The sequence below is a fragment of the Muntiacus reevesi genome, chromosome 8, assembly GCF_963930625.1.
Source record: "Muntiacus reevesi chromosome 8, mMunRee1.1, whole genome shotgun sequence".
Taxonomy (NCBI): Eukaryota; Metazoa; Chordata; class Mammalia; order Artiodactyla; family Cervidae; genus Muntiacus; species Muntiacus reevesi.
The window spans coordinates 2934520-2959627 of NC_089256.1; the positions used below are offsets into that span (position 1 = coordinate 2934520).

Consider the following 25108-nt stretch of genomic DNA (forward strand, 5'->3'; position numbering starts at 1 on the left):
TGGTCCAGTGGCTGAGACTCCAGTCTCCCAATACAGAGGGCTCAGGTTCAATCTTTGGTCAGGAAACTAGATCCCACATTCTGCAACTAAGAGTTTGCATGCCGTAACTAAGACCTGGGTGAAGCCAAATAAATAAATATTTAAAAAGAGAGAAGGACCCCAGAGGGTCCCTAGGCCCCTCCTCTTGTGAGGACATGGAGAAAAGACACTGGCTATGAACTGAGAAAAGGTACTTCTGAGGAGTGGAGGTTGTCTTAGTGCACTTTGATCTTCTGGTGCCGAGGGCCTCTGGAGGTCTTAATCTGATCCTGTTTCACTGGATATATGGTGTTGACCTTCTGGTTCCAGAAGAGTTTATCCTAACTTAATGTTCTCCTGGACCATTTGCCATCCAGTCTGTTACACAAACTAGCAATACTCACCCTCTGTAGTCGACTACCCATACTGCTAGGGTGACCAACTCATCCTGGACTTTTCAAGTGTTAAAACTGAAAGCCCTGTATTCTGGGAAACTTTTTAGTCCTGAACATACTGGAATGGTTGGTTTCCCTACATGCTTCCCTTCCCCCACCACCCCCCAGCTCATCTCATTTGTTTTATGCCTGTGTGTTGTCCAGAGTAGGGCTTCATATGTGACTCAGTGGTAAAGAATCTGCCTGCCAATACATGAGATGCAGGTTCAATCCCTGGGTCGGGAAGTAGGAAATGGAGTAGGAAATGGCTCCAGTATTCTTGCCTGGAATATTCCTTGGAAAGAGGAGCCTGGCAGTCTGCAGTCTATGGGGTTGAAAAGAGTTGGGCATGACTTTGTGACTGAGAACGTTGTCCAGAGTGAGCTGTGGAACTTAGGCATCCATCTAAATACTAACATGTGTGAAGATGTTCCCTATGTAGCATTAATGCTTGGAAGTTATTTTTTTCTTTAAGCCTTTCTTCACTCCCCTTTTCCCTACAGAAATACTAAGGAATTCTCTGATGTCTCTTTGACATATCCTTTTTAGGTTTCTTTCCTCGAAATTGTGGAGTGAATTGCTCTTGAGGAATTTTGGTCTCTTGAATTTCTTTCAACAGTTCCACAAAATAAAGTGTGTTTTCTTGCCACCTAGACTCCATGACTTCAGTGTGTCACAGTGTTTAAGTGACTCAGTGCTTAAAAAAAGTGACAAAATTGTGTAATGAGACCTAGAAAAGCCACTTTTTTTAGTAATTAAGAATCATCAATTCCTGGTTACCACCAGTTGCAGGTTCTTGGGGAAGTTTGATTTTCTCTTCAGGTCTTGGTTTCCTTCCCTATAAAAAAAAGTGGATTTTGCTAGACTAAACTCTGGGATCACAGTTTGTTATGTTAAAATGAAATGATTCTCATATGTATACCTATGTTGATGTTTGACAGAAAGCAACAAATTCTGTAACGCAATTATACTTCAATTAAAAAATAAATTAAAAAAATGAAATGATTCTCAACCAGTAGAGAAGCAGAGTGTGATCATCTTATCTATGAAATATTTACTTATGGAGTCTATTTGGAATCTTTTCTGTATCTCTCTAGCGTGGCCTCTGAACCCAGAATCTAAGAGTCAGGTATCAGATATATAATCAGTTAGGCCCTTAGTGCCTTTTTCAGATGAAGACTTGCTGCCTGTAGCTAGAAGCATAATGGGTAAGCTCTCCCCAAGACAATTCCCAGGCTCCCCAATTCAGTAGGAGGACTCAGATGATTCAGCATATCGTCATATTGATAGCTATGACTGTTAACATTGAAAGAATACCAAGCAAAGTCAGCAAAGGGAAAAGGCACATAGGCAAAGTCCAGGGAAACCAGACACAGCTTCCAAGAGTCTTTTCTCAGGGGAGTCACCAGCAACTAGTTGTGATCACACATGTGAAATGTTATTTATCAGAAACACTTGTTAGAGACTTGTTAGAGACTTAGGTTTTTATTCAGGGCTGGTCACAGAGGCAACTTCTGTACCAGAATTCCAAACTCCTAGAAGGAAAGCTAGTGTTCAGCATAAATACCTTGTTTGTACAATTCAGATACAAGGAGCTGCTCTTATCTGGGAATGATGGAAATCGTCTCCAAAGTCAGGTTTCCAGATGCCAGTTGGGTATCAATCCTGCAAAGTAAGATTGAAGTCTTAGGCTTGCTGTGTTATCTCTTTTGTACATGTAATAAAACAAATTTTGCTTCCAGTCTCTTGACCTCTCACCACCAAGTGAGGCGCATGAAACACTGGAAAGAAATGGACTGTGGGGAATAACTGAAATTCCACTTTCTGCTATGCTGGTAACTTGGGTGACTTTGGCTAAGTTAAACTATTTAACCTTAGTTTTTCCATCTGTGAATTGGATATGATAATGCAAACTACACAGGGATTTTTCTGGGAACAAATTATTTTGTACATCCAAAGAATCTGCCTGCACTGTGGGAGACACAGGTTCAATCCCTGGGTCGGGAAGATCCCCCTGGAGAAGGAAATGGCAAACCACTCTAGTATTCTTGCCTAGAGAGTTTCATGGACAGAGGAGCCTGGCAGGCTACACTCCATAGAGTTGAAAACAGTCAGACATGACTGAAGGGACCTACCATGCACACAAGCACAGATAAAACATAACATCCATTGTTCCTGTATCTGCTCATTCAACAAAATGTTTATTAAGAATCGATTGCATGCTAAACACTATGATAGGCCCTGGAGGTATAGGGCTGAGCAAAAAACATCCTGCCTTTTTGGAATTAACAGTCTAGTTGGGGAAAGAGATTCTAATCTCGAATAATAACTGAGGTAATTAATATATAATTATAGTTTGTCATAAAGTGCTCCAAAAGAGAGGTAGAGAATGCAGTAGGAATGTATAATGGGTATTGACCTGCTTGAGTAGGTCAGAGAAGATTCCCCTGAGAAAATGGCATATGTGTGTGTGTGTGTGTGTGTGTGTGTGTGTGTGTATAAGAATCTCAATGAGTTGAATAGGCAGTGGCTACTTAAAGAGATCAGAGGAGACATTAGATAAAGCCTTTGCATCCGCAATTATCTTCAGGGTGGGAGGAGGGAGCAGGCCATTGTTGGAGAATGGAAAAGAAGGTCTGCAGTTGGAGGAGAAAGAGCAAAATGGAGAATAAGATCAAAGAGGGGAGAGGTAGTCAAGAACAACTTTGAGGTAATGGAGCTTGGTCACCATTCTAAGAGCAATGGAAAGTAATTTAAGGATGTTTAGCAGTGGAGTGATGTGGTTAGATATCTAAGGATTCTGAAAGATAAGTCTGCATTGTAGAGATATGATTGGAGTGGGTGTAGTGGGATTTAGGAGTGTATTGTGGAAATGGACTAGTCATAACTTGAGTAAACTTGCTTGGAGATGGAGAGAAATGCAAAGACTTGAGAAGATGTATGTACACTTTCTATATTACTTTAATAAACAGCTTCCACTTGAACTGCTTTTACATAGATTTTTTCCACCATTTTAGTTGCCATCCACCCCCAGCTCTTATCTGTAAGGGATGCATTCCAAGACCCCTAGTGGATGCCTGAAACTGTGGATATTCCCAAACCCTATATGTACTGTTTTTTCCTATACATATTATGTATCTATAATGAAGTTTAATTTATAGGTTAGGCACAGTAAGAGGTTAACAACAATCATTAATAGAATAGTTATAGCAATATAATAAAGGTTTTGTGAATGTGATCTTTCAAAATATCTTATAAACTTAATGCCTTTTCTATATTAACTAAGGACTTAACCATGCACTATGGCTGTGTCTTTTACAGTTAGTTTGAAGTGAGAAAGTTAATCTAGCATGCATTTCTTTATCTTTCTTCACAATTTCACAGATAGAGGATTTGTTCTTAGTGTAAATCTTAGAAATCTCAGCTTTTTTTCCTTATTAAGTCAGAACTTTCACCTTTTCATTTAAAGGAAGCACTTTATGGCTCTCTTTGGTGTATTTGAATTGCCAACATTACTAGTCTTGTGCTTTGGGGCCATGAGAGTGACTTATGGCCCCAAAGCACAAGTCAAATAAGGGTGACTTGAAGACAAGCACTGTGATGCTGTGACAGTGGATCTGATAGCTGAGACAATTACTAAGTGACTTATTGATGAGATACACTGGACAGGGCAATGATTCAGGTCATGGGTGGGAGAGAGCAGGATGCCAAGAGATTTTACCAAGCTACAGTGAAGTGAAATATTTTCTGCCATATTGATGAGCAAGAAATGTCACAGCTATCAGCGATTCCAGCCCTCCAAATGTGAATGAGAGCTCCCTGAAGGGAATACAATGTATGTGATCCTGCAGATGCTGCCACACCCCATGATAATTGATGAGAAGCTGGAGGGAGGCGGTGCAAGAAGCCGCCATCCACCATATCTGCCACCCCTTAAGGTGAATAAGGAATCAAGGACATAAACAATCAAGAAACAAGATTTGGCCCTAGATCGCTGAGGTGCATAGGAAAGGAATGAGTTCAGTGAGCCCAGAGACTTGCCTCTTTCCATACACAGAGAAATGCTAGATACCTTAGCTTGATATCTGATTTTCCTTATTTAACAATAATCTTTGATGTTCAGACTGTCTATCTCTTTTGCTGAAAACTTGTATATAGCCTGATTCCCTGTCCTGCCTCCTTGGAGCATACTCTCAGGGCTACAGTCTCCCAGGCCTGGAGTCCTTAACATTCCCACCAAATTCTCTGCTTTCAGGTTGTAACTGAGTTTTTAGTCAATTCTACTCAGAATGGTGTACAGTTTAACAACTTATGAATTATTTATTTTGAGAATTTTCCATTTAATATTTTCAAACCATGATTGACCCATGGGTGACAGAAACCATGGATAAAGGGACAGTGCTATACCAGTATTATGAAATCTTGAAAGTTGAAAGACATTTGTAGGGATGTGGATGGACCTAGAGACTGTCATACATAGTGAAATAAGTCAGAAAGAGGAAATCAAATATTGTATATGTGGAATCTAGAAAAATGGTATAGATGAACTTATTTGCTAAACAGAAGTAGAGACACAATCATAGGAAATGAACTTATGAACAAGAAGGGGGAAAATAGAGTGGTGGGGTGAATTGAGAGATTGGGATTGACATATATACATGATTATGTATAAAAATAGGTAACTAATGACAATCTAGAGGAGGTGAAGGAATTCTAGCTGAGCTATTTCCTACAAGATGATGCTGTGAAAGTGCTACACTCAATATGCCAACAAATTTGAAAAGCTCAGCAGTGGCCACAGGACTTGGAAAAGGTCAGTTTTATTCCAGTCCCAATGAAGAACAAGGCCAAAGAATGTTCAAACTGCTGCAGAGTTACACTTCATTTCATGTGCTAGCAAGGTAATGCTCAAAATCCTTCAAGATGCGCTTCAACAGTATATGAACTGAGAACTTCCAGATGTACAAACTGGATTTAAAAAAGGCAGAGGAACCAGAGACCAAATTGCCAAGGTCTGTTGGATCATAGAAAATGTAAAAGAATTCCAGGAAAACATCTACTTCTGCTTCACTGACTACACTAAAGCCTTTGAATATGTGGATTACAACAAACTGTGGGAAATTCTTAAAGAGATGAGAATGCCAGACCACCTTACCTGCTTCCTGAGAAACCTATATGGAGGTCAAGAAGCAGTACTTAGAAATGGTCATGGAACAATGTACTGGTTCAAAATTGGAAAAGAAGTATGTCAAGGCTATATATTGTCAAGTTGTATGTTTAACTTATATGCAGAGTGCATCATGCAAAATGCTGGGCTGGATAAAGCACAACCTGGAATCAAGATTGCAGGGAGAAATATCAATAACCTCAGATATACAGATGATACCACCCTTATGACAGAAGCAAAGAGGAACTAAGCTTCTTGATGAAGGTGCAAAAGGAGAGTGAAAAGCTGGCTTAAAACTCAACATCCCAAAAGCTAAGATCATGGCATCCGGTTCCATCACTTCATGGCAAATAGATGGGGAAACAATGGAAGTAGTGACAGACTATTTTCTTGGGTTCCAAAATCACTGTGAATGGTAACTGCAGCCTTGAAAGTAAAAGACACTTGCTGCCTGGAAGAAAAGTTATGACCAACCTAGACAGTTTATTAAAAAGCAAGCAGAAACATTACTTTGCTGACCTATGTCCATATAGTCAAAGCAATGATTTTTCCACTAGTCATGTATGGATGTGAGAGTTGGACCATAAAGAAGGCTGGGTGCTGAAGAATTGATGCTTTTGAACTGTGGTATTGGAGAAGACTTTTGAGAGTTCCTTGGACAGCAAAGAGCTCAAACCAGTCAATCCTAAAGGAAATGAACCCTGAACCTTCATTTGAAGGACTGCTGCTGAAGCTGAAGCTCCAATATTTTAGCCACCTGTTATGAAGAGCCGACTCATTAGAAAAGACCCTGATGCAGGAAATGATTTAAGGCAGGAGGAGAAGGGGACAACAGAGGAGAGATGGTTGAATGGCATCACTGACTGAATGATGATGGGCAAGAGTTAGAGCAAGCTCCAGGAGATGATGAAGAAAAGGGAAGCCTGGGGCTCAAAGAACCTGACAGGCCTGAGCTACTGAACAAAACAGAGAATCTCCTCTGCAGCTCAGGGAGCTCTACTCAGTGCTCTGTGGTGACTTTAAAAAGAAAGGATTTATCTACGCATGTATCTGATTCACTTTGCTGTACTTCAGAAAGTAACACCACATTGTAAGCAACTGTACTCCACTAAAAATTAATTAATGATAAAACAGAGATTCAGCTCTTGAATAAATAACTGATAGAGGTGGAGATTGAGTTACGTAACTTACTGAGATTTGCATTTCCACTACAACCTCCCTTACACATTTATCTTTTGAGGAGAAAAAGTAAGACACTGTCTAACACATATGTAGTATCATACACTTTATATACATTAACTCATCAACCATCACAGCAAGCCTATCAGGTGCTATTATTACCATTTATATTATAAGTGAGAAACATGAGACACAGAGTTTAAGTAACTGACCCATTTCAAACAAGTATTAAGTGGTAGGTCTGAGACTGGAACCCATATAGTTTGTTGTCAGACCCATATGGCCAACCACAGTGGCAAACTATAATGTTTAGGCCAAATCCGGCCCATAACTGTTTTTATGCAGCCAGCCAGAAAACCTAGAAATTTTTTTTTTTTTTAATTTTAGAAATGTTTTAAAGAAGAAAGAAAAAAAGAGAATCGTGACAGAGATTACATATAAACTACAAAGCCTAAAATATTTACTATTTGGACTTTTACAGTGAAAGTTTGCTGGCTCTTATGGTAACCATTCCTAGAAAATGTGTTCCTTGAAAGTTGAGCACCACCGAGTTTTAAAGATGAAAGATACTTCTTTCATAAAATGAGTTATAGCAGAGTAAGGGCAATGTACTCAGAGCTCCTTTTTGGGTAGAATTTTTTTTCTTTTTTTGATTTTTGCAAATTTAAAATTAAGACTGAGTGTAGAGAAAGTTTCTTGGCAAGATAGGGAATTTATCCCTCTGAGTAAGATCAAAGGTAGCTGGGCTGGTGCTGAGTTACTGAATGTGCTGCCTGTCATTAAGACAATGAATTTCATCTGGATTTATGGGCTGATCGGAGAATCATTTGGAGACAGAACATATCAGCCAAAAACTTTCTATTTTAAAGCTACGATTTGTTTTTGGAAAGAAAATTTAGGTCAACACTAAAAATTGATAAATTCTGTTATTAAATCAACATCTTAAGGAAAAACATGACTCTAACAATGCATTTTTCTCTGAGTTGTAAATTTATTAAGTGAGAACATAGTGTGGTGTTTGTTTGTTTTTGCCTTTCTAAATAAATTGTCTTGATTTTTGGAGGAGTTGTGTTATTCATCTAAATTTTTCTAGAGAGCTAAGTATTAAGCCACTAAAATATTTATTAAACCTTACTATAGTGCTAGGTATTTTGGTGGACTTTGTATATATGATTATAGAAGGATTTTTTTTTTTTTGGGCTCTGATATGATTTTCATTTGATAAACAGTTCACATCGACCACACTCCATTGATGCCTTACATGTTTCTTGCTCGTGCTAACTGCATTAATCCACTTTCTGAAAAGAGTCAGGCCGTGGCTATATTTGGCCAGAGTTGGGCTTATCTTTTCTTTACCACATTCTTAGACTGGTTTCGTTAGTGGTTGATGGGTGCCCATTTTTCAAGCCCATTTTCTCAACATCTCCCTTGATCCTTTTGGTTATTGTGGGTGGATTGGGTGAGGTACTAATTATAGTTGTTTAAATTATAATATTCTTTGTTTAGAAATTTTTTTCTGTCTATCCCATTTTTCCTTTTCAGACTGTTAAAACAAGTTTTACATTGAGTATTTTTCAGATTGGAATATTATGGATTATGCTTTTTAATTGTAGGAATTTCCAAACATATGTAAATGGAATTCAGTTTTAAGCATCATCATATGTGGGCAATCTTGTCTAATTTTTTATCTTCCTCCTCCATTGCCTCCTATCTACCCCTAAGAATTTTAAAACAGATCACAAACACTATATCCTTTCATTGGATAAATACTTGAATATTTGTCTCTAAATTATCAAGACCCTTTAAAAAATATCAGTACCATTTTTAGCATGCTAAAATGAGCAATAGTTTCCTAATATTTACAAATATAAGTTGGTGTTCAAATTTCCCTAATTTTCTCACAGATACCTTATTGGCAGTCGACTTTCCATGTCAGGACCCTAATAAAGGCAGTGGTGTATGTTTGGTTGCCTGGTCTCTTAATTCTGGTGGGATATGGTATGTTAGTTTCCCTTTCCTCTTTTTCTCTTTTGACATCGATTCTGGAGATCAGTGGCCTTCTGTCCTAATACTTCTGGTAAACTTATGGTATGAATTTTCCTGGGATCTGAATTATGTGTTAAATGTAGCTTAAAGTTTTTAACAATAATACGTCATAAGACAGTGGGCAAGTTGAACTGTTGAACTACTGGCTGGCAAGAACTTGTGAATGGTACTTGTCAGCACTCTCTTCTTTTACTTCCCCTAGTTTAGTGAGATTTATTTTTCTCACAGCTATAATACTAATAGCAGGTAAGAAGAAACAAACATTTGTATGTAATGTTATTGAAGAGAACTTTCTTTGATGAAATTACTTATTAACTTGGTTTTGCTTTTTTGTAATTAGCAGTAATACTGAAACAACAGGAGTCTTTATTTGACGTAGGATTACCAGACACAGTCAGGCTAGGTATTTTTAGTTTTGCCTTCTGAGTCATTAGATTAGGTAATATTTCTGTCTGCCTGAGGGTCTGGCCAACATTACTTTCCTATTAAGGATGGTGAAATCCTTGCTGTTAATTTTGTGCTGAAAATTATAAGTATAAAGATACATCTAGGCAAAATCTGTAAACTTATAGCTAATACTCTATGATTTATGTATAAAAAGCTAATAAAGCTGTCTTCAAATACAGTCATTTTATGATAGCGAAGAGTACTTAAAAAGTATTTCCTTTACTCTTATGAAATAGAATCTAGTCTTCTTTTATTCAAAATTTATTGTGAATGATAATATGTCAAGTTTTCTTAATTGATTAAGCTCTGTTTGAAACTTTGCAAATGAAATTTTGTTTTTTAAAAAAGAATCATTTATTGGAAAAGTGCTGACAGCTTTATTGAAAATGACTTTTATTTTTGCTTGAATATCTGTTTCTCATAATAGTGAAAGTTATGTGAGAAATACACATTTCTAGAAAAATATATGAGTGTTAATATTTATCTTCATGGTAATGTTTCCTTTTTGTTGGTTGACTTGCTTGAATTGATTTCAATAAGTGTGTTGGACTTATATATATTTTGTTTATTTTCAAAATTTGATGATTACCTTGGATCACATGAAATAGTTTTTAATTGTTATAATATATTAATGCTATGTATTTCATTTTCAATGGTTGTCTATTGTTTAGGAGATACTTAACACTGTAAATTTTTTCTTATTGATAACAATAATTGAGAGTCAAATGACATAACTCAGTGCTTAGAATGTCGAAAAGACATTTTGTTTTCTTAATTTTGCTTTCTTAGCCCACTGGTCCTCTGATACCCTAAGGTTTTGCTTTCTTAGTCCACTGGTCCTCCGATACCTTAAGGTTTAAAAAAGAAAATGCTCTAGCACCTTTGGGGTTTTCTGATGCATTTGTTTCTTTTTTGCATTTGTCCAACATATCTTTTCCTGATAAGCATTTTTCCTTAATAGCTTCTATAGGTAATTTGAGATGACTCCTTAAATATATTTTCTTCTATTAAGAAGAGGTGTTTTGTTAGATTGAAAATAATAATCCATTATAAAATGATGACTCAAAGCTGTGTATTTGCTAGGGCAGTGTTGATTTCGGTTCCTTTTATTCTTTCTTTCTTTATTTTTTTCCTTTTATTCTTTAAAGAAAAACCAAAACACTGAAGGTGATATAAATGTGGATTTTATAGACTTCACGTTTACAAACATTCTTTGATAGGAAAAATACTAAGATTCTGTTCCTAGGTATTTTTTCCCAATTTGTCATAGTTTATTTGAAAAAGCTAGAATTAATCTCATGATCAGATCTTTTTGTTTTGTATGTGTGCTTTGAGGAATGTAATGTCCTTCTGAACCTAATTGATGTGTGTATTCATCAGTGATGATTTATAGGTGGCAATAAAGCTGGTTGATTAGATAATATGTAGGAGAGTTTGTCTTTACAGATAAAACCTTGTGCAATTTTGTGGAAGTGTTTCTGTTAGTGCTGAAATCCTCCATTGAGGGCATGCTTTGTCGTAAATATTAATATACTTTCTTACCATTAAAATAATTCATTATTTGACAGTCTGTCATTTGGTAGTAATAGAACCAATTTTAGTTGCCTAGTTTTTCAACAGCTCTTTGTTTAGCCTCATGTAGACTAACAAACCAGAACATTCCCATGGGTTTAATGGGGTCTCTAATCACTATAGTGATCTCTGTAAAGTGTGAGTAGTTAGACTCTTAGTAAACTGTCTTGTGTTATTCCCTCTGTCTTTGCAGATAAATTATTGGTCATAACTGTAGCAACAAAAGAAAGTGATGGATTCCATCGATTTATGCAATCTGCCAAATACTTCAATTATACTGTGAAGGTATGGTATATCTTTTAATTCATGGAGATTTTAGACTGTTTGCCTGAAGTACATTTTTCATAATGAAAACAATAACAACAGCAACATGATCTATAATCCACAGGAGGGAGATGAAATTTGATTACATAATTGTTGTTAGTTTACACTTACTTGATTGTTTTAGGTAGGTTTCGGCTTTGTTAATACTATGCCACTCAGACAATAATTTCCTAGTATTCACTAATGCTTTGTATAAACATGTTCTATAAAACAACAGGAGGACATTTAGAAGGATATATACACACACACATATATATTTGTTTTGCGGAGTCTTATATGGGTATAACATAATTAAGATTTTATAGTAATTTTTTCACTTTGAAGTTTTTTTTTGTAGTGGGTTTGTCTACCTTGGTGTATTTATTCATTTAGGAGAATTGGAAACATTACTGTGAAGCAGATACTTTTTTTGTTCCATTATTGGGAGGTGCTTTTCTTGTTTTTTGTTTGTTTTAGAGGAATTTAGTAACATTATAAAAGGGCTGTATAACTTATCTCTAGGAGAATATCTTATTGATAAATGGTCAGAAGAAACTTGGGAAATTTGGTAGGACTAGTAAACTGAGCGATGAAAGACCTGCTTTGTTTTTTTTAAAGTTATTTATTTTTTAATAGAAATGAGGTTCTATCAGCTAAGTCTTTTCCACATATAGAGGAGAAGAGGGAGATATCCCAAGGTAGGAAAAGAAACAAATGAATTTAATACATTTACACAACAAAACAATAAAACTTAAAAAAAAACAAGGAGAGAGAGATTGCTTTTTGCTTAGGGAAAAAGTGAGCTGTTCTAGAATATAATGCACAAAAAAAATAATATTTGCTACATAACTGCTGGAAGACTAGGTACATATATTAATGTAGAACAACTGTTAAAAGAAGCTAACTTTGCTAAAGAAAGAGATCTAGGTGTTTAATATAGGATAAAGGAGAAATACATTAGAGAAGTTTGTTAGGGTACAGAGGAAATACTGTAGTATTTCCTACATGGAAATGGAGAAAAATTACGGTAAGATAATTCTGAAATCCAGTGAAGGACATCATAAGGGTTCAGAGTGGGGAGAGTGTGGTGCATTTCTCATGTGTCACCGTTAGGACCTTTATACATGGCATGCTGTTGATTCATTATATAAACCATGTAAGGTGGGTATTACTTTGCTTATGAGTGAGGAAATTTGCCCCAGGGCATGTAACTTTAAGGGGTCAAATCTTGGACCCCAGCACCCTTTCTCTGACTCTGGAACTTTTGATCCTTCTGCTGTCTTTCCATTATGTGGTTCTGAAGTATGGACCTCAGACTACCAACATCAGCTTCAGCTGGGAAACAGGAATGAGGCTTCTTAGGCTTCTCCCCACCTTCTGAATCATAGACTGGGAGCTGGGCCCAGCAGTCTGTTTTAACAAACCCTCTATGTGATTCTGATGCATACTAAAGTCTGTCACACTGATGGAGTGGAAAGAAAATAAGAGAGTAGAGCTTAATCAACGCAGCACCACATAAGAGCAGGTGCTCAGATATTTAGGCCCAGTATTACTGTAGTATTGGAGAAGTCCAGAAGGGCTGTGGAACAGAAGTATAACAAATGTTAGGGCCAGCAGAAGCCACTTTTTAGGTCAAGAACTAATGTTCTAATAGACTAGCTCCAATATGAATCCAAATTCCCACACCAGTGTTTCTTTCTCCCTTCAATGTAAGTAGTGAGGAAGTGCTGGTAGGGATCTGAGGCTGGGAGTCCCACAAGCTCTACCAACCAGGCTTGTGTTTGGCTCAATGGTAAGTAAATTTAGAATTAATAATATTTATTTTCTAAATTAATTTTATATTTTTCTTTTGTATTCTTAATTTCATTCCCTCTGAATTCCCAAATCTTTTAGTACAGCGGTCCCCAACCCCCAGGCCACAGGCTGGTACCAGTCTATGGCCTGTTAGGAACCTGTCTGCATAGCAGGAGGTGAGCGCGGGTGAGCCAGTGAAGCTTCATCTGTATTTTCAGCCGTTCATTGCTCATGTTACTACCTGAGCACCACCTCCTGTCATCAGCAGAGGCATTAGATTCTTACAGGAGAGCGTGAACTCTGAACTGCACATGTGAAGGGTCTCGGCTGCATGCTCTTATGAGAATCTAAAGCCTGATGATCTGAGGTGGAGCTATGAAAATGATGCTAGTGAGGGGAGTGGCTGTAAATACAGACTATACATTGTATTATATATCACAGTATAAAAACGATCCCCAACCCCGGTGCATGGGGCAATTGTTTTCCCCGAAATTGGCCTCAGGTGCCAATATGGTTGGGGACCACTCTGTTAGCAGATCCTTGTTTCAGGAACTTCAGAGTTTGTTTTGATGAAACAAAGGTCCAAGGTGTGTCTGTGGCAGAGGGGCTCATAGGCTTGTTTCCTGCTTCTTCACAATCTGGTGCGTCAGCAGGCACACAGTTCAGGAGGCAACCGCTGAGGCTGGGCAAACAGAACCCAGGATGACTCAGGTTTAGCTCTGAGTAATTGTGCTTAGGTGATTTCTTGCACTGATAAATAGTTAAACTTTTGAGGGAAACATGAGCTTAAGATTCTTAAGGTAAGGATGATAGCATTTGACCTGATGCCCTCAGTGTTTCCTGGGATAACCAATTTGGTGTCAGCAGGGAAATAGCTCAAGGGCCCCATCCAGGATTCACTGAGCTTCCAGGGCTCCCTTGTTCATCAGACAGATTTCTTGCCAGATTGAAAAGTGATCTGGAAAGTTTCTTCATTTTCTTTCCTTTTCATTTCAGTCTGAATAAAGAGAAATAAGATATGAGAAATGCTTTCTGTGGCTTCCCTCATCAATCCCCAACTTCCTTGGATTAGTGTCTACTTTTGAAATGTTAAAATTGAGAATGGCATTTTATGGGGTGGATAACATTAAAGAATTATGACCTGACCTAGGCATCAAGTTTTTTTCTGTCTAGCATCATGAGTGTAGCATTTAAAGAGTGGTGCTATGTTATATTGTACAAGCTGCTGGTGACTTCCAGTGTTTATGACACTTAATAACCTGAATTTTGCCCCGGGGACGAAATGTTGATTTCATTTACAGGTCCTTGGTCAAGGAGAAGAGTGGAGAGGTGGTGATGGAATTAATACTATTGGAGGAGGCCAAAAAGTGAGATTGATGAAAGAAGTCATGGAACATTATGCCAATCAAGAGGATCTGGTTGTCTTGTTTACTGAATGGTAAGAGAAACAACTTGTAGTTTTTTTTTTTTTTTTTTTTTTTTCTGTCAGTTGGTGCCATCCTTTTGGAAGACGCCTTTTTTTTTTTTTTTTTTTTTAATTAAAAAAAAAAATTTGGCTGTGCTAGATCTTAGTTGCAGCGCACAGATTCTTCGTTGCAGTGCATGGGATTCTCTTTATTTGTGGTGCATGGGCTTACTTGCCCCGGGGCATGTGGGCTCTTAGTCCTCTGATGAATGATCTAGTCCATGTCCCCTGTATTGGAGAATGGATTCTTAACCATTGGACTGCCAGTGAAGTCCCGAATATGTGGCTTTCTAAGTCTGTATTAAATTATTTTAAAAGAGTTGAAATTCATACTTACAGAATATATATTGAATTATTTTATTCACAATGAATCATTGTTTTAAAAATTATATATTATTCATAATTATAAAACCATGGTCTGACATATTTAAGCAATATGATCAAATTTGATGAGCTATCATAAATACCAATGGGAAGACAAGGCATAGGCTAAAATTTTTGTGAAATTCATGTCTTAACCCTGATTTGAGATAGAATAAAGATCATATTGACCCTTTCTATTGAGACAGTAGCTCAGTGGATTCTGGTTGTCCAGGAGGAAATAAATCATGTAAGTTATAAGTGAACAATTTTTAAAAAAGCATGTTTAATAAGAAAGAAAAATCTTTCTCATATGTAAATATCTTTTCTTCTACTAAATGTGGAGTGTTTGCTGTGTTTCCTTATCTTCTTCTCTCTTTTTTAATAATGTCAGGTTGTCATGAAGCAGTATTGGTAGACACCTTTTTTTTCTACCATTTTCCCTACATTCTTTTTTATTTTTTAGTCATTGGTTATCATTTTAAATCTCCTTGCATTTTCCTCTTTAAGTTAGGGAAGTTTTTATATCTCTCCCTCAATTTGAAGTCCAAAACTACAAATTATTATGGATGAAAGTAAGAACAGTGCTTTATATGTATTTGTTAAATAAAGGCAGAAATTTTGAATTGAAAATAGACATACTGGAGTTCTGGTGCCATCAATACTTACAAACTTTGAAAGGTTCATATATTTGCATCTTTAGAATTTCCCTGTTGTCTCCCAGGAAAAAATAAAGCTCTGCTTAGAGTTACTTATTCTTGCAACATGAGATTGATGTTTAGCTTGTGTACCAAGACATTTTCTACAGTCTCTATTATATATATAATCTATTTTATATACATATATATATATATATGTATATAAAACTCTTAGGAAAATAGAACAGGATGTTCATATTAACTGTTTGTATTAAACATTGAGTATGTTTGGTTTAAAATTACCAGCCATTTTGGTCAGCTTGAACTTGCCACATGTGTCTCTTGATTTTGACTTGGAGGCCAATTCTCCTTGTAAAAGTTACCAAATATGAGCCAGCAGTCGTTTTGGGTTCCTGAATCTCTTTCTGCATTTTAGGAAGAATTACTTTTCCTCACCCTTTGCTCCTTTATCAGAATACCCCTCCCATTTAAGGGAGCCCCCCCCCCCCCCCATTTAAGATTTAGGCTTGGAAGAAACTGGTTTAGTAAGGGCCCAATTGGTTTCTGATAAGAAAAGGGTCACTGTGAGATATCTGAAGACCACTGGAGGTTGCGTTTATTTATTTAGTTGATACTTTAAGACCCAGTGTGACCCAAAGATAGCAATAGAATTTTAATGGAAGGAGGTCCAGTGTGTACCAGGCACTGTGTTTGGGATATATCAGTGAACTGAGGATAAAATTTCTTGACAACTGCCTCTGTGAAAAGAGCCAGCTAACTGAAATCACACAGGCCCATCTCCCCAAGCTCTAGTCTAAGAAGCAGCGGTAACATTTTCTCTTTCATGACTCACCATATCTGTCTTCCTGGAGAAACCTAGGGATGATGAGACAGTAACCAAGATAAGAAGGATGAACAATTGGTACCACTTTAGAGCTCTTTTATTTTATTTTTCCTAAAAGACAATACCCTTTAAAAAATATTGTGGACAAGTGATCAGTACAGTTGAAATTGTGGGTAATCCAAGATCAGGGAAAAATGAATTTGACTCTAAATTATTTGAAATAGAAAAGCCATTTTGCAATAGAATTGTTACTCTCCTAATTAACCTTACCTCCAGTTAAGGCTACAGTTCAGAATATATTCATTTTAGTAAATCAAACCAATTACTATGTGAGTTTTTAGGGACAATTTAACTGTACTAATTAGCTTTATGGAAGTGTTCAGTTCAGTCACTCAGTCATGTCCGACTCTTTGTGACCCCATCAATCGCAGCACACCAAGCCTCCCTGTCCATCACCAATTCCCGGAGTTCACACAAACCTATGTCCATTGAGTTGGTGATGCCATCCAACCATCTCATCCTCTGTCGTCCCCTTCTCCTCCTGCCCTCAATCTTTCCCAGCATCAGGGTCTTTTCCAATAGTCAACTCTTCGCATGAGGTGGCCAAAGTATTGGAGTTTCAACTTCAACATCAGTCCTTCCAGTGAACACCCAGAACTGATCTGCTTTAGGATGGACTGGTTGGATCTCCTTGCAGTCCAAGGGATTCTCAAGAGTCTTCTCCAACACCATGGTTCAAAAGTATCAATTCTTCAGTACTCAGCTTTCTTTATAGTCCAACTCTCACATCCATACATGACCACTGGAAAAGCTATAGCTTTGACTAGATGGACCTTTGTTGGCAAAGTAATGTCTTTGCTTTTTAATATGCTGTCTAGTTTGGTCATAACTTTCCTTCCAAGGAGTAAGCGTCTTTTAATTTCATGGCTGCAATCACCATCTGCAGTGAGTTTGGAGCCCAGAAAAATAAAGTCTGCCACTGTTTCCACTGTTTCCCCATCTATTTGCCATGAAGTGATGGAATTGCCATTTATGGAAGTATAGGTCACTATTATATTAAAAAAAAACCCCAAGATTTATGTACTTAATTGTTTAAATAGTCCTTAAGAAAATAGCTTTGTTGAGATATGATTTATATACCTTGACATATGCTCACTTTAAGTGAAAAACTCAAAATTTTTATTAAATTTACAGAGTCGTGGAATTGTTGTCACCGCTCAATTCTGGAACATTTCCCCTATCTTAAAATGATCCCTAGTGTTCATTGCAACAGACTTTTGTGAATTAATTTGAAAGCAATCTTATAACATCACTTCCATGGGAATACGTATTCTAAACTGACTTTTGGGTGAACATTTAAAGTTAGAGACCGTGTTCATAAATATACTAAGTTAAGATTTACCATATTTGATTTAGATAAGTAAATAAATATTTAACAGGGCTTTGGATTATTCTTAAAATGAACACTGAAACTCTTCACATGAGAAAGTGCCACAAACTTTTTTTCCAGTTACTTCACCTGCCTTGTGTGTGTGTTTTATTGCAGTTAAGATGCTTTGTGAAATTGACAGTCTCCTCTTGATTCGAACAACTACCAGTATACATAATGGATCTGATGACTTTAACAGACTGGACAAAGTATGATGAGCTCTTTTGAAGTAGGCTCATAGAGATTTTGGGGACACATATTGTAACATGTGACTACCATTCTAGTTTTTTAAAAATTCAGTGTACCTTACTCCTACCATTATTTATCAAGAGCTTATAAATTGCAAAGTCAATTCCTTTATCTTACCTCAAAGTCATAAAGTTAACCATCTTTAAGCAAATACTTCTATGAACCAAGGAGTTACTATATACCAAAATCTTGGGGTAGATATTTTCAGAGAGGAAATAATCATTTTGGTGAATCTAGTAACCACCACCAAATATACCTTTCAAGTATTTCATATATTTCAAATATTTCATAAAGGATTCTTTTTGTAAAAAGCACATCTGATTAATGACATTTACATTCGTGCCACCACAAAATATAAATTTCAGCCCACATCACAATCTGATCAAGAAATGGTTTGCTGTTGTTTTGTGGAATAAGAGAAAGCAACACTTCAGAACATTGATTTTTTTTTTTTTATTTTTAGTCAGCTTATGAGGCACTCACTTAATTGCTTATTGAGCTTTTCACCTTTCCAGTTTGCTTCAAATGCTGAACGACTGTAGAATGGTCTATGTTGAGTTCTTCAGCAACTTCCTGTGTAGTTTAAGAGGATCAGCTTCAATGATTCTCTCAATTGATCATTGTCATCTTCCAATGGCCGGCCACTGAGCTCTTGTCTTTGAAGCTCTCATCTCCTTCGCAAAAGTTCTTGAACCACCACTGCACTGTACACTCATTAGCCATTCCTGGGCTAAATGCATTGTTTATGTTGTGAATTGTCTCCATGCTTTATGACCCATTTTAAACTCAAATAAGAAAATTGCTTGAATTTGCTTTTCATCTAACATCATTTCCCTAGTCTAAAGTAAATATAAAATAAGTAGCAAGTAATAAGTCTTGAAAAAAAACAACTAAAGCTAGAAATGTGCATTCAAATGATGTATAACATAGCCACATTTATTTAGAATGTTTTCCACCATCAAACAGCAAACTCAACAATGCAAAAACTGCAGTCACATTTGCACCAACCTGATAGTAGTTTTCTAAATGACTCTGTTATGGGGCTCAGTAAACACTCACTGAGACTATGGGGATAAGCTTAGTCACAGAAATCTTTGCTGTTAGCATATACAGCATATATACTATTCTCTCACTTTGATAATACATTACTAACTTCTGTTCACTTATATTGAATTGTAACTGTTTTTATGCTTCAGATAGTAAAACCGAAGGTTACCTGATTTGCATATTGTCAGGATGTTTAGCAAGGAATCAATAAATACTAGGTAAGAGAGAATTGCATTAAAAGACGGAGAAGCATTTTTCAAGAGGCAGAAGTATGATGGATGCTTTAAAATTATTTGTAAAGATTTTTTTTTCATTCATTTGGAGAAATGAAATGACTTATAAAGGCAGGAAAGCATCCAAACTTTCTAAATCTCAAAGATAGAAATTATTTTAAAAATTGATTGTTGGTTAGAAACTATGTAAATGCTGCTGCTGCTTTTGATCTTTCCTGTGTTGACCAATGTTTGTTTCTTTTAGCTTCTAATTAAATATTAGAAAAAGTGACATCAGTGAGCAGATTTTTCACTTGGTATTCAGAATACATGTCTTGAGCAAAAACTTTGACCCAGGTACTGAACTTAACACTATAGAAAAGGAGATTCACAAAGATCCCACTGTGAAGGAATCTCATATTGTACTAGTTCTGCAGACAAAACTGAACTGACCTAATTTAGACGAAAAATTTATTTTCATGGTCAAACATTGGCATAATTTCTTCAGAATCATTTACTTTTAGAAAATTGGGGAAGAGTGTTTTATTGGATCATTTTGCTAATTGTTTGTGAACATAGTTTTTATGATTTTGTCATTGTTATAAGAAATATAATTTGTATTTATTAAAATTCTATAGGTGACCAGATCCTATCTTATTTTATTCTATGAAATAACCATGTTGTATCTTTCATAATTTGAGCTACATTCCCAATATGCCTAAATTTTATATTGCCTTAGATAGTTTATTGGGAAATAGTTTATTGGGAATAGTTTAGTGGGAAATGGCAACCCACTCCAGTATTCTTGCCTGGAGAACCCCATGGACAGAGGAGCCTGGTGGGCTGCTGTCCATGGGGTCGCAAAGAGTTGAACACGACTGAGCAGCTAACTAACACACAGGTTATACAGAAGACAGAGTAAGATTATTCTGAAAGCAAAGCTTTTTAAGATTGATGGTTGTAATTTTAACTAATTATAGCAGATTTATTTGATAGACTTCTTGGCAATGAGGACAGTTTAGGTGTGCAGACACAATGAACCTAGTCATTAGCAATGGACAATATTTCATTATATTAGTATGAAGGAAAGCCAAAACACACCAGAGTTTTCAGTTTCTACATGGCTTTTTAATTTTTTCCCTTGTTTTTGAAGCAAAGGTTAAAACCTTTAGCTGTCACTTAAACATATTGCATTGCCTTCAGGCTCATCCATGATGTGAAATATGATTAGGAATTACATGGGAAATGAATGACTTTTTAAAAAAATTGTTCAAATGTTCTTATTAGTGTTTACTGACTATATTAGTGGGTATGTTGGAATAAGGAAGAACCAGACTGTATACAAAAGAAGGATTGGTTGTTTATATATTGCTAGATAAATAGTACTAATTTGTCTACTTTTTGTGTGTAGACATAAATCAGATTTTCCCCAAACTAGATTATCTACAAACCAGATTACCTACTCCTTGAATCTTTTTTTTTTTTTTTTGAGTAAATATGTATTATTAAGCATCTGTGATTGTGTAAAATATGGTCCTAGCTGCTACGGCTAGATTGGTGGTGGGGCAGGGGTTGACTGGGACAGAAATCTTGCCCTCTGAATAGGCTTTTCTATCCACAGCTTTGTATGTGTTTTCTGGCATAGCTACATAATAATACTAATATTACATAATAATAATGTAACATTACATAATAATATGTATATATTATTGTATATAGTATATTATATATGATATGTAGTAATATTATATTATAATACTACATAATAATAATATTATTATAGCTACATAATAATAAATGCTGGGGATTGAAAAAAAGCTTCTTGCTTTCTTCACTGATTCAACGAATACTTCATTGTGTGTGCACGTGTGTGTGTGCTGTCACTTCAGTTGTGTCTGATTCTGTGTGACGCTATGGACTGCCGCCTGCCAGGCTACTCTGTTCATGGGATTCTAGAGGCAAGAATGCTGGAGTAGATGCCATGCCTTCCTCAAGAGGATCTTCCTGATCTAGGGATCAAACCCGAGTCTCACGTCTCCTGCGTTGGTAGGCAGGTTCTTTACCATACTTACTGTGCCCTAAATAGGTATCAGATTTGAAAGTTCTAGTGTTGCAGAGATAAATTTAACTATCATCTAAAATTAGAGGGAGATTTTCGTTTAACCATTTATTTTACAAGTAAAGAGACTGATGCAGAGGCACCAAGTGGTGACGACTCGTGGTCACACCGATCGCTAGCAGCTTGAACAGCTTGCGGTCTTGCCACGGTGTCTCCATGGCTGCCCTGTCTGCTAGGAGTTACCCCAGGACTTGGCTGCTCTCAGGAAACTGCCTGGGGAAAATGACTCTCCACCTGGGCTGTGTCCTCACTTGACTCCTACCTCAGCCCAGCCTCAGCAGGAATATTATATTCAGAAAATGAAATTACGGACCATTTAAAAAATCCTCCCAGTAATTGTTTTTAAAATAGTCCCTACTTTGTCCGAGTTTATTCCTTCCCCTTCCTTCAAAATCCCTACGATAAATTTAATCATTTCTCTTGTGATTATTTTGTAATTTATTCTGCAAGTTCAACTGAGTAGACATTTTCAACTGCTTTATGAAAATGAGGGGGGAGTGGTTCTATAGTGTTTTTAGCATCAACTCTCTCTGAAAAATATAGATATGTATTTAAGATGAAGACATGATTAAAGAGAGAATTATCAGGTGTATTGCTTCTTGCATGCTTCATTAGACTTTAAGGTTTTAAAAACCAGCTGCTAATAGTTTAGGTAATCATAACTTTTGGCTTAAATTTATATCAGTGCTGATGAATAAAGTGTGGGTTGGGGAGGAACAAATAAATAAGATTAGGAAACACTTCTCTTGTTTTCCTCTCTGACTTAGGTGAACAATACACAGATGAATAAAGTCGTGTATTTGGCACGTGAAGGAAGACAATGTAGTCTAGTATAAATAGTCACTGCCAGCATGAAGTTCAGTTCAGTTCAGTTCAGTCACTCGGTCGTGTCCAACTCTTTGCGACCCCATGGACTGCAGCACGCCAATCTTCCCTGTCCATGACGAATAGAAAATGACACATTCTGTGGAAAAAGAGAGGAAAAGAGTTGTGGGGATTAAGAGGATGGAAATGATCTTTTCCATTTATGCTGCTCACATAGAGGTTTGTAGAAGAGGTGAGATTTGGATGAGGGTGAGTGGTTTGGATCCGATTGGGAAAAGATGTGCTAAGCTGATGAAACATTATGATTAAAGGCATGGAAGACAGATCAAATAATTCAGTGTGACTTCAGAACAGATTATTTAATGGAAAGTTAATGTGAGTCTGATTCATTTAGATTTTATTTTACAGGCCAGGGTTTGGTAAACTGTGATCTGGCCCAGGCTCTTTTCTGTAAATACTTTTGTTGTAGCACAAGTGTGTTCAATTATTTACATATTGCCTATGGCTGTGTTGTACCACAATGGCAGAGTTGAGTCATCCAGCAGAGACCATATTGCCCTCAAAGCCTAAGGAATTTTCTCTAAAAGGCTAGATAGTAAATATTTGCTAAGTCCCACTTTAGACCATAGTTCTGATCCAGTCAAGGGACTGATCCAGTCAAGGGCCTGGCACAGAAAGGCTTTCAGGAGAGTTTGTCAGATGGTCCTTGTTGGAGGGGATGGGTGATGGGGAGGCTTATACGATTTTTGAATTAGGCTAGTCCAGTGTCTTCTAGTGGCAGTGGAGCGGCTTTAAATTCTAAATAGATTAAGTAGATGGAATCAATGGGTTATGGAGAAAGATTTGATGAGAGAGGCCATGGAAAGGGAAGAGGCAGGGCTGAATAAAGGATTTTCAACTTGAGTGACTGTATGGTTGATGGTGCCACAGAAACAGGGAATGCAGGACAAATGCTTGTAAAAGTTTCAGTGACCTGTCTGAGATAGAACACTGACGTGCCTGGTAGAGGGCTCAGTATGACCACATAAGGTGACAACTTTATGGGTTTTGCAGGACCCAGGAATATTTGCCACAGTGAACTGTGGAAAGTTTTATCTTATTCTTCACATTTAAATGTATCAAATTCCTATGAGCATTATTTTTATGACTGTTTTGGGCATTTTTCAAAAAGTTTGACCTTTTGAGTTGATGTGACCAACGTCATTTTAAGTAGAAAAACTTTCTTGCCCTTTGAAAAGTTTTAAATCCGTTCAAAAAAACTTTTTTAAAGTACTTCAACACAGAAATAGCAGTGCTACTAGAATGAAGTGAGAAAGTTTCAACAACCTTAAATTTTTATTCAAAGTCAAATCCTTACTTGAATTATGTGAAGAGAATTTTTGCCTTTTACATTTTGATCTATAGGAATTGCTTTTTGTTATAAAGGTAATACCTGCTTATAAAATTGTTAAATTATCAGAGTACAAGTTGCCCACAACTCTTCCTTTTCAAGCTGTTGACTTTTGCTAACAGTTCGAGATATACTGTGAACATATTAAGTCCTTCGCTGGTGTTACAAAGACAAAGCAATCATTTGCCAACTGTACCTTTATAACTTCGAATACATGTTATTGGTTGTTTAGTTTCTAAGTTGTGTTTGACTCTTTTGCGACTCCATGGACTGTAGCCTGCCAGGCTCCTCCATCCATGGAATTTCCCAGGCAAGAATATTGAAGTGGGTTGCTGTGGCCTCCTCCAGGGGATCTTGCCAACCCAGGGATAAAACCTGTGTTTCCTGCCTTAACAGGCAGATTCTTTACCTTTGAGCCACCGGGAAAGTTTGAATACATGATGCTACCTGCAAAATATCTGAATCAGTTTGGTCCAAGTCTCCAATCATATGATTCTCTGACATAAAGAGCTCTTTTTATCCATCTCTCCAGACAATTTATGGGGTCCCGTACCTCAGAGGGTTTGTTTTATTTGCCTTACCTCTCAGGGCTTAGTTACCCTGGTAACTGGTCTTATAAAGCTAGTTTTATTTCCTAATCTTCAGTATTTAAAAAAGAAAATTATATCAGCAACTAGTAGTCTGGAGGAAAATACCCTGTTAGAAAAGATAGGGTTATCCTACAAGGCAGAAATCTGAAGTGGTCATACTTATGAAATCAGTTGTACTTATTTATAAGAAAAAGAGAAATGATATATTTATATAAATATTTTGTGAAGTCAGATTAATTTAGTTTTTCAAATAAACATGGAGGGGAGTTGGCTTGAGGTTTTAGTCAGAACAAATTTATTCTGATTTAAAATTTATCTTAAAATGTGTATTTGGCTGAAAATAAAATTATTTAAAAGTACAGGCTTGCATAAATTTAAAAGTAAGTTTTGTCCTACCTCTCATTTCTTCAGGTTCCTTTCCTATAGTAACAAAAATGTTAATTTTGTTAACTTTTTTGAAAGATTATTGTGGTGTTAATTTTTAATTTTTGTAACAATAGCTTGATGAGATATAAGCACTACTTTCACCATCATCTTATGCTTAAAGCAACAGAAGCATAAAGAGTTTGTTACTAGCTTTCCTATGGTTACTCAGATAGCAAGTGATAGAGCTGGAATTAGAATTAGAAACCCATCTGTTAGACTTCAGATTGTGTGAACTGAATCACTTTATGATTATATTATTAACAGTATTAAAATTTTTCTACCCATTGATCCTAAAAGAAAGAAAAAATTATATGTCAAATATGTTTGTGTGTGTGTATATATATATACACACACACATATGTGTATATATATAGATAGATATGTTTTAATTTTGAAGTTTTTTTGTAACATAAAAAGCAATGATAAAATTGAAATTCTCTAGGACAATTTAGAATGAAAAAAAATGGTGTAGCTCTCTGAATTCAACTTTACTTTTACTAAGTTTTAAAAATTGCCTAGGCATAATTGCTCAGTTTAGTTTCACATTAGCAACA

The 25108-nt window shown here is 36.4% G+C and overlaps 1 protein-coding gene across 2 annotated transcripts in view; it reads left to right on the forward strand.

Moving 5' to 3' along the window:
- The window catches only part of PLOD2 (procollagen-lysine,2-oxoglutarate 5-dioxygenase 2), a 122103-nt gene that overhangs the window by 41206 nt on the left and 55789 nt on the right, over positions 1 to 25108 (forward strand). For both annotated transcript variants that reach the window (XM_065942304.1, XM_065942303.1), the window contains exons 2-3: positions 11057 to 11148; positions 14262 to 14398. In XM_065942304.1, the coding sequence (XP_065798376.1) occupies positions 11057 to 11148; positions 14262 to 14398 (229 nt within the window). The remainder of the gene's footprint in view (positions 1 to 11056; positions 11149 to 14261; positions 14399 to 25108) is intronic.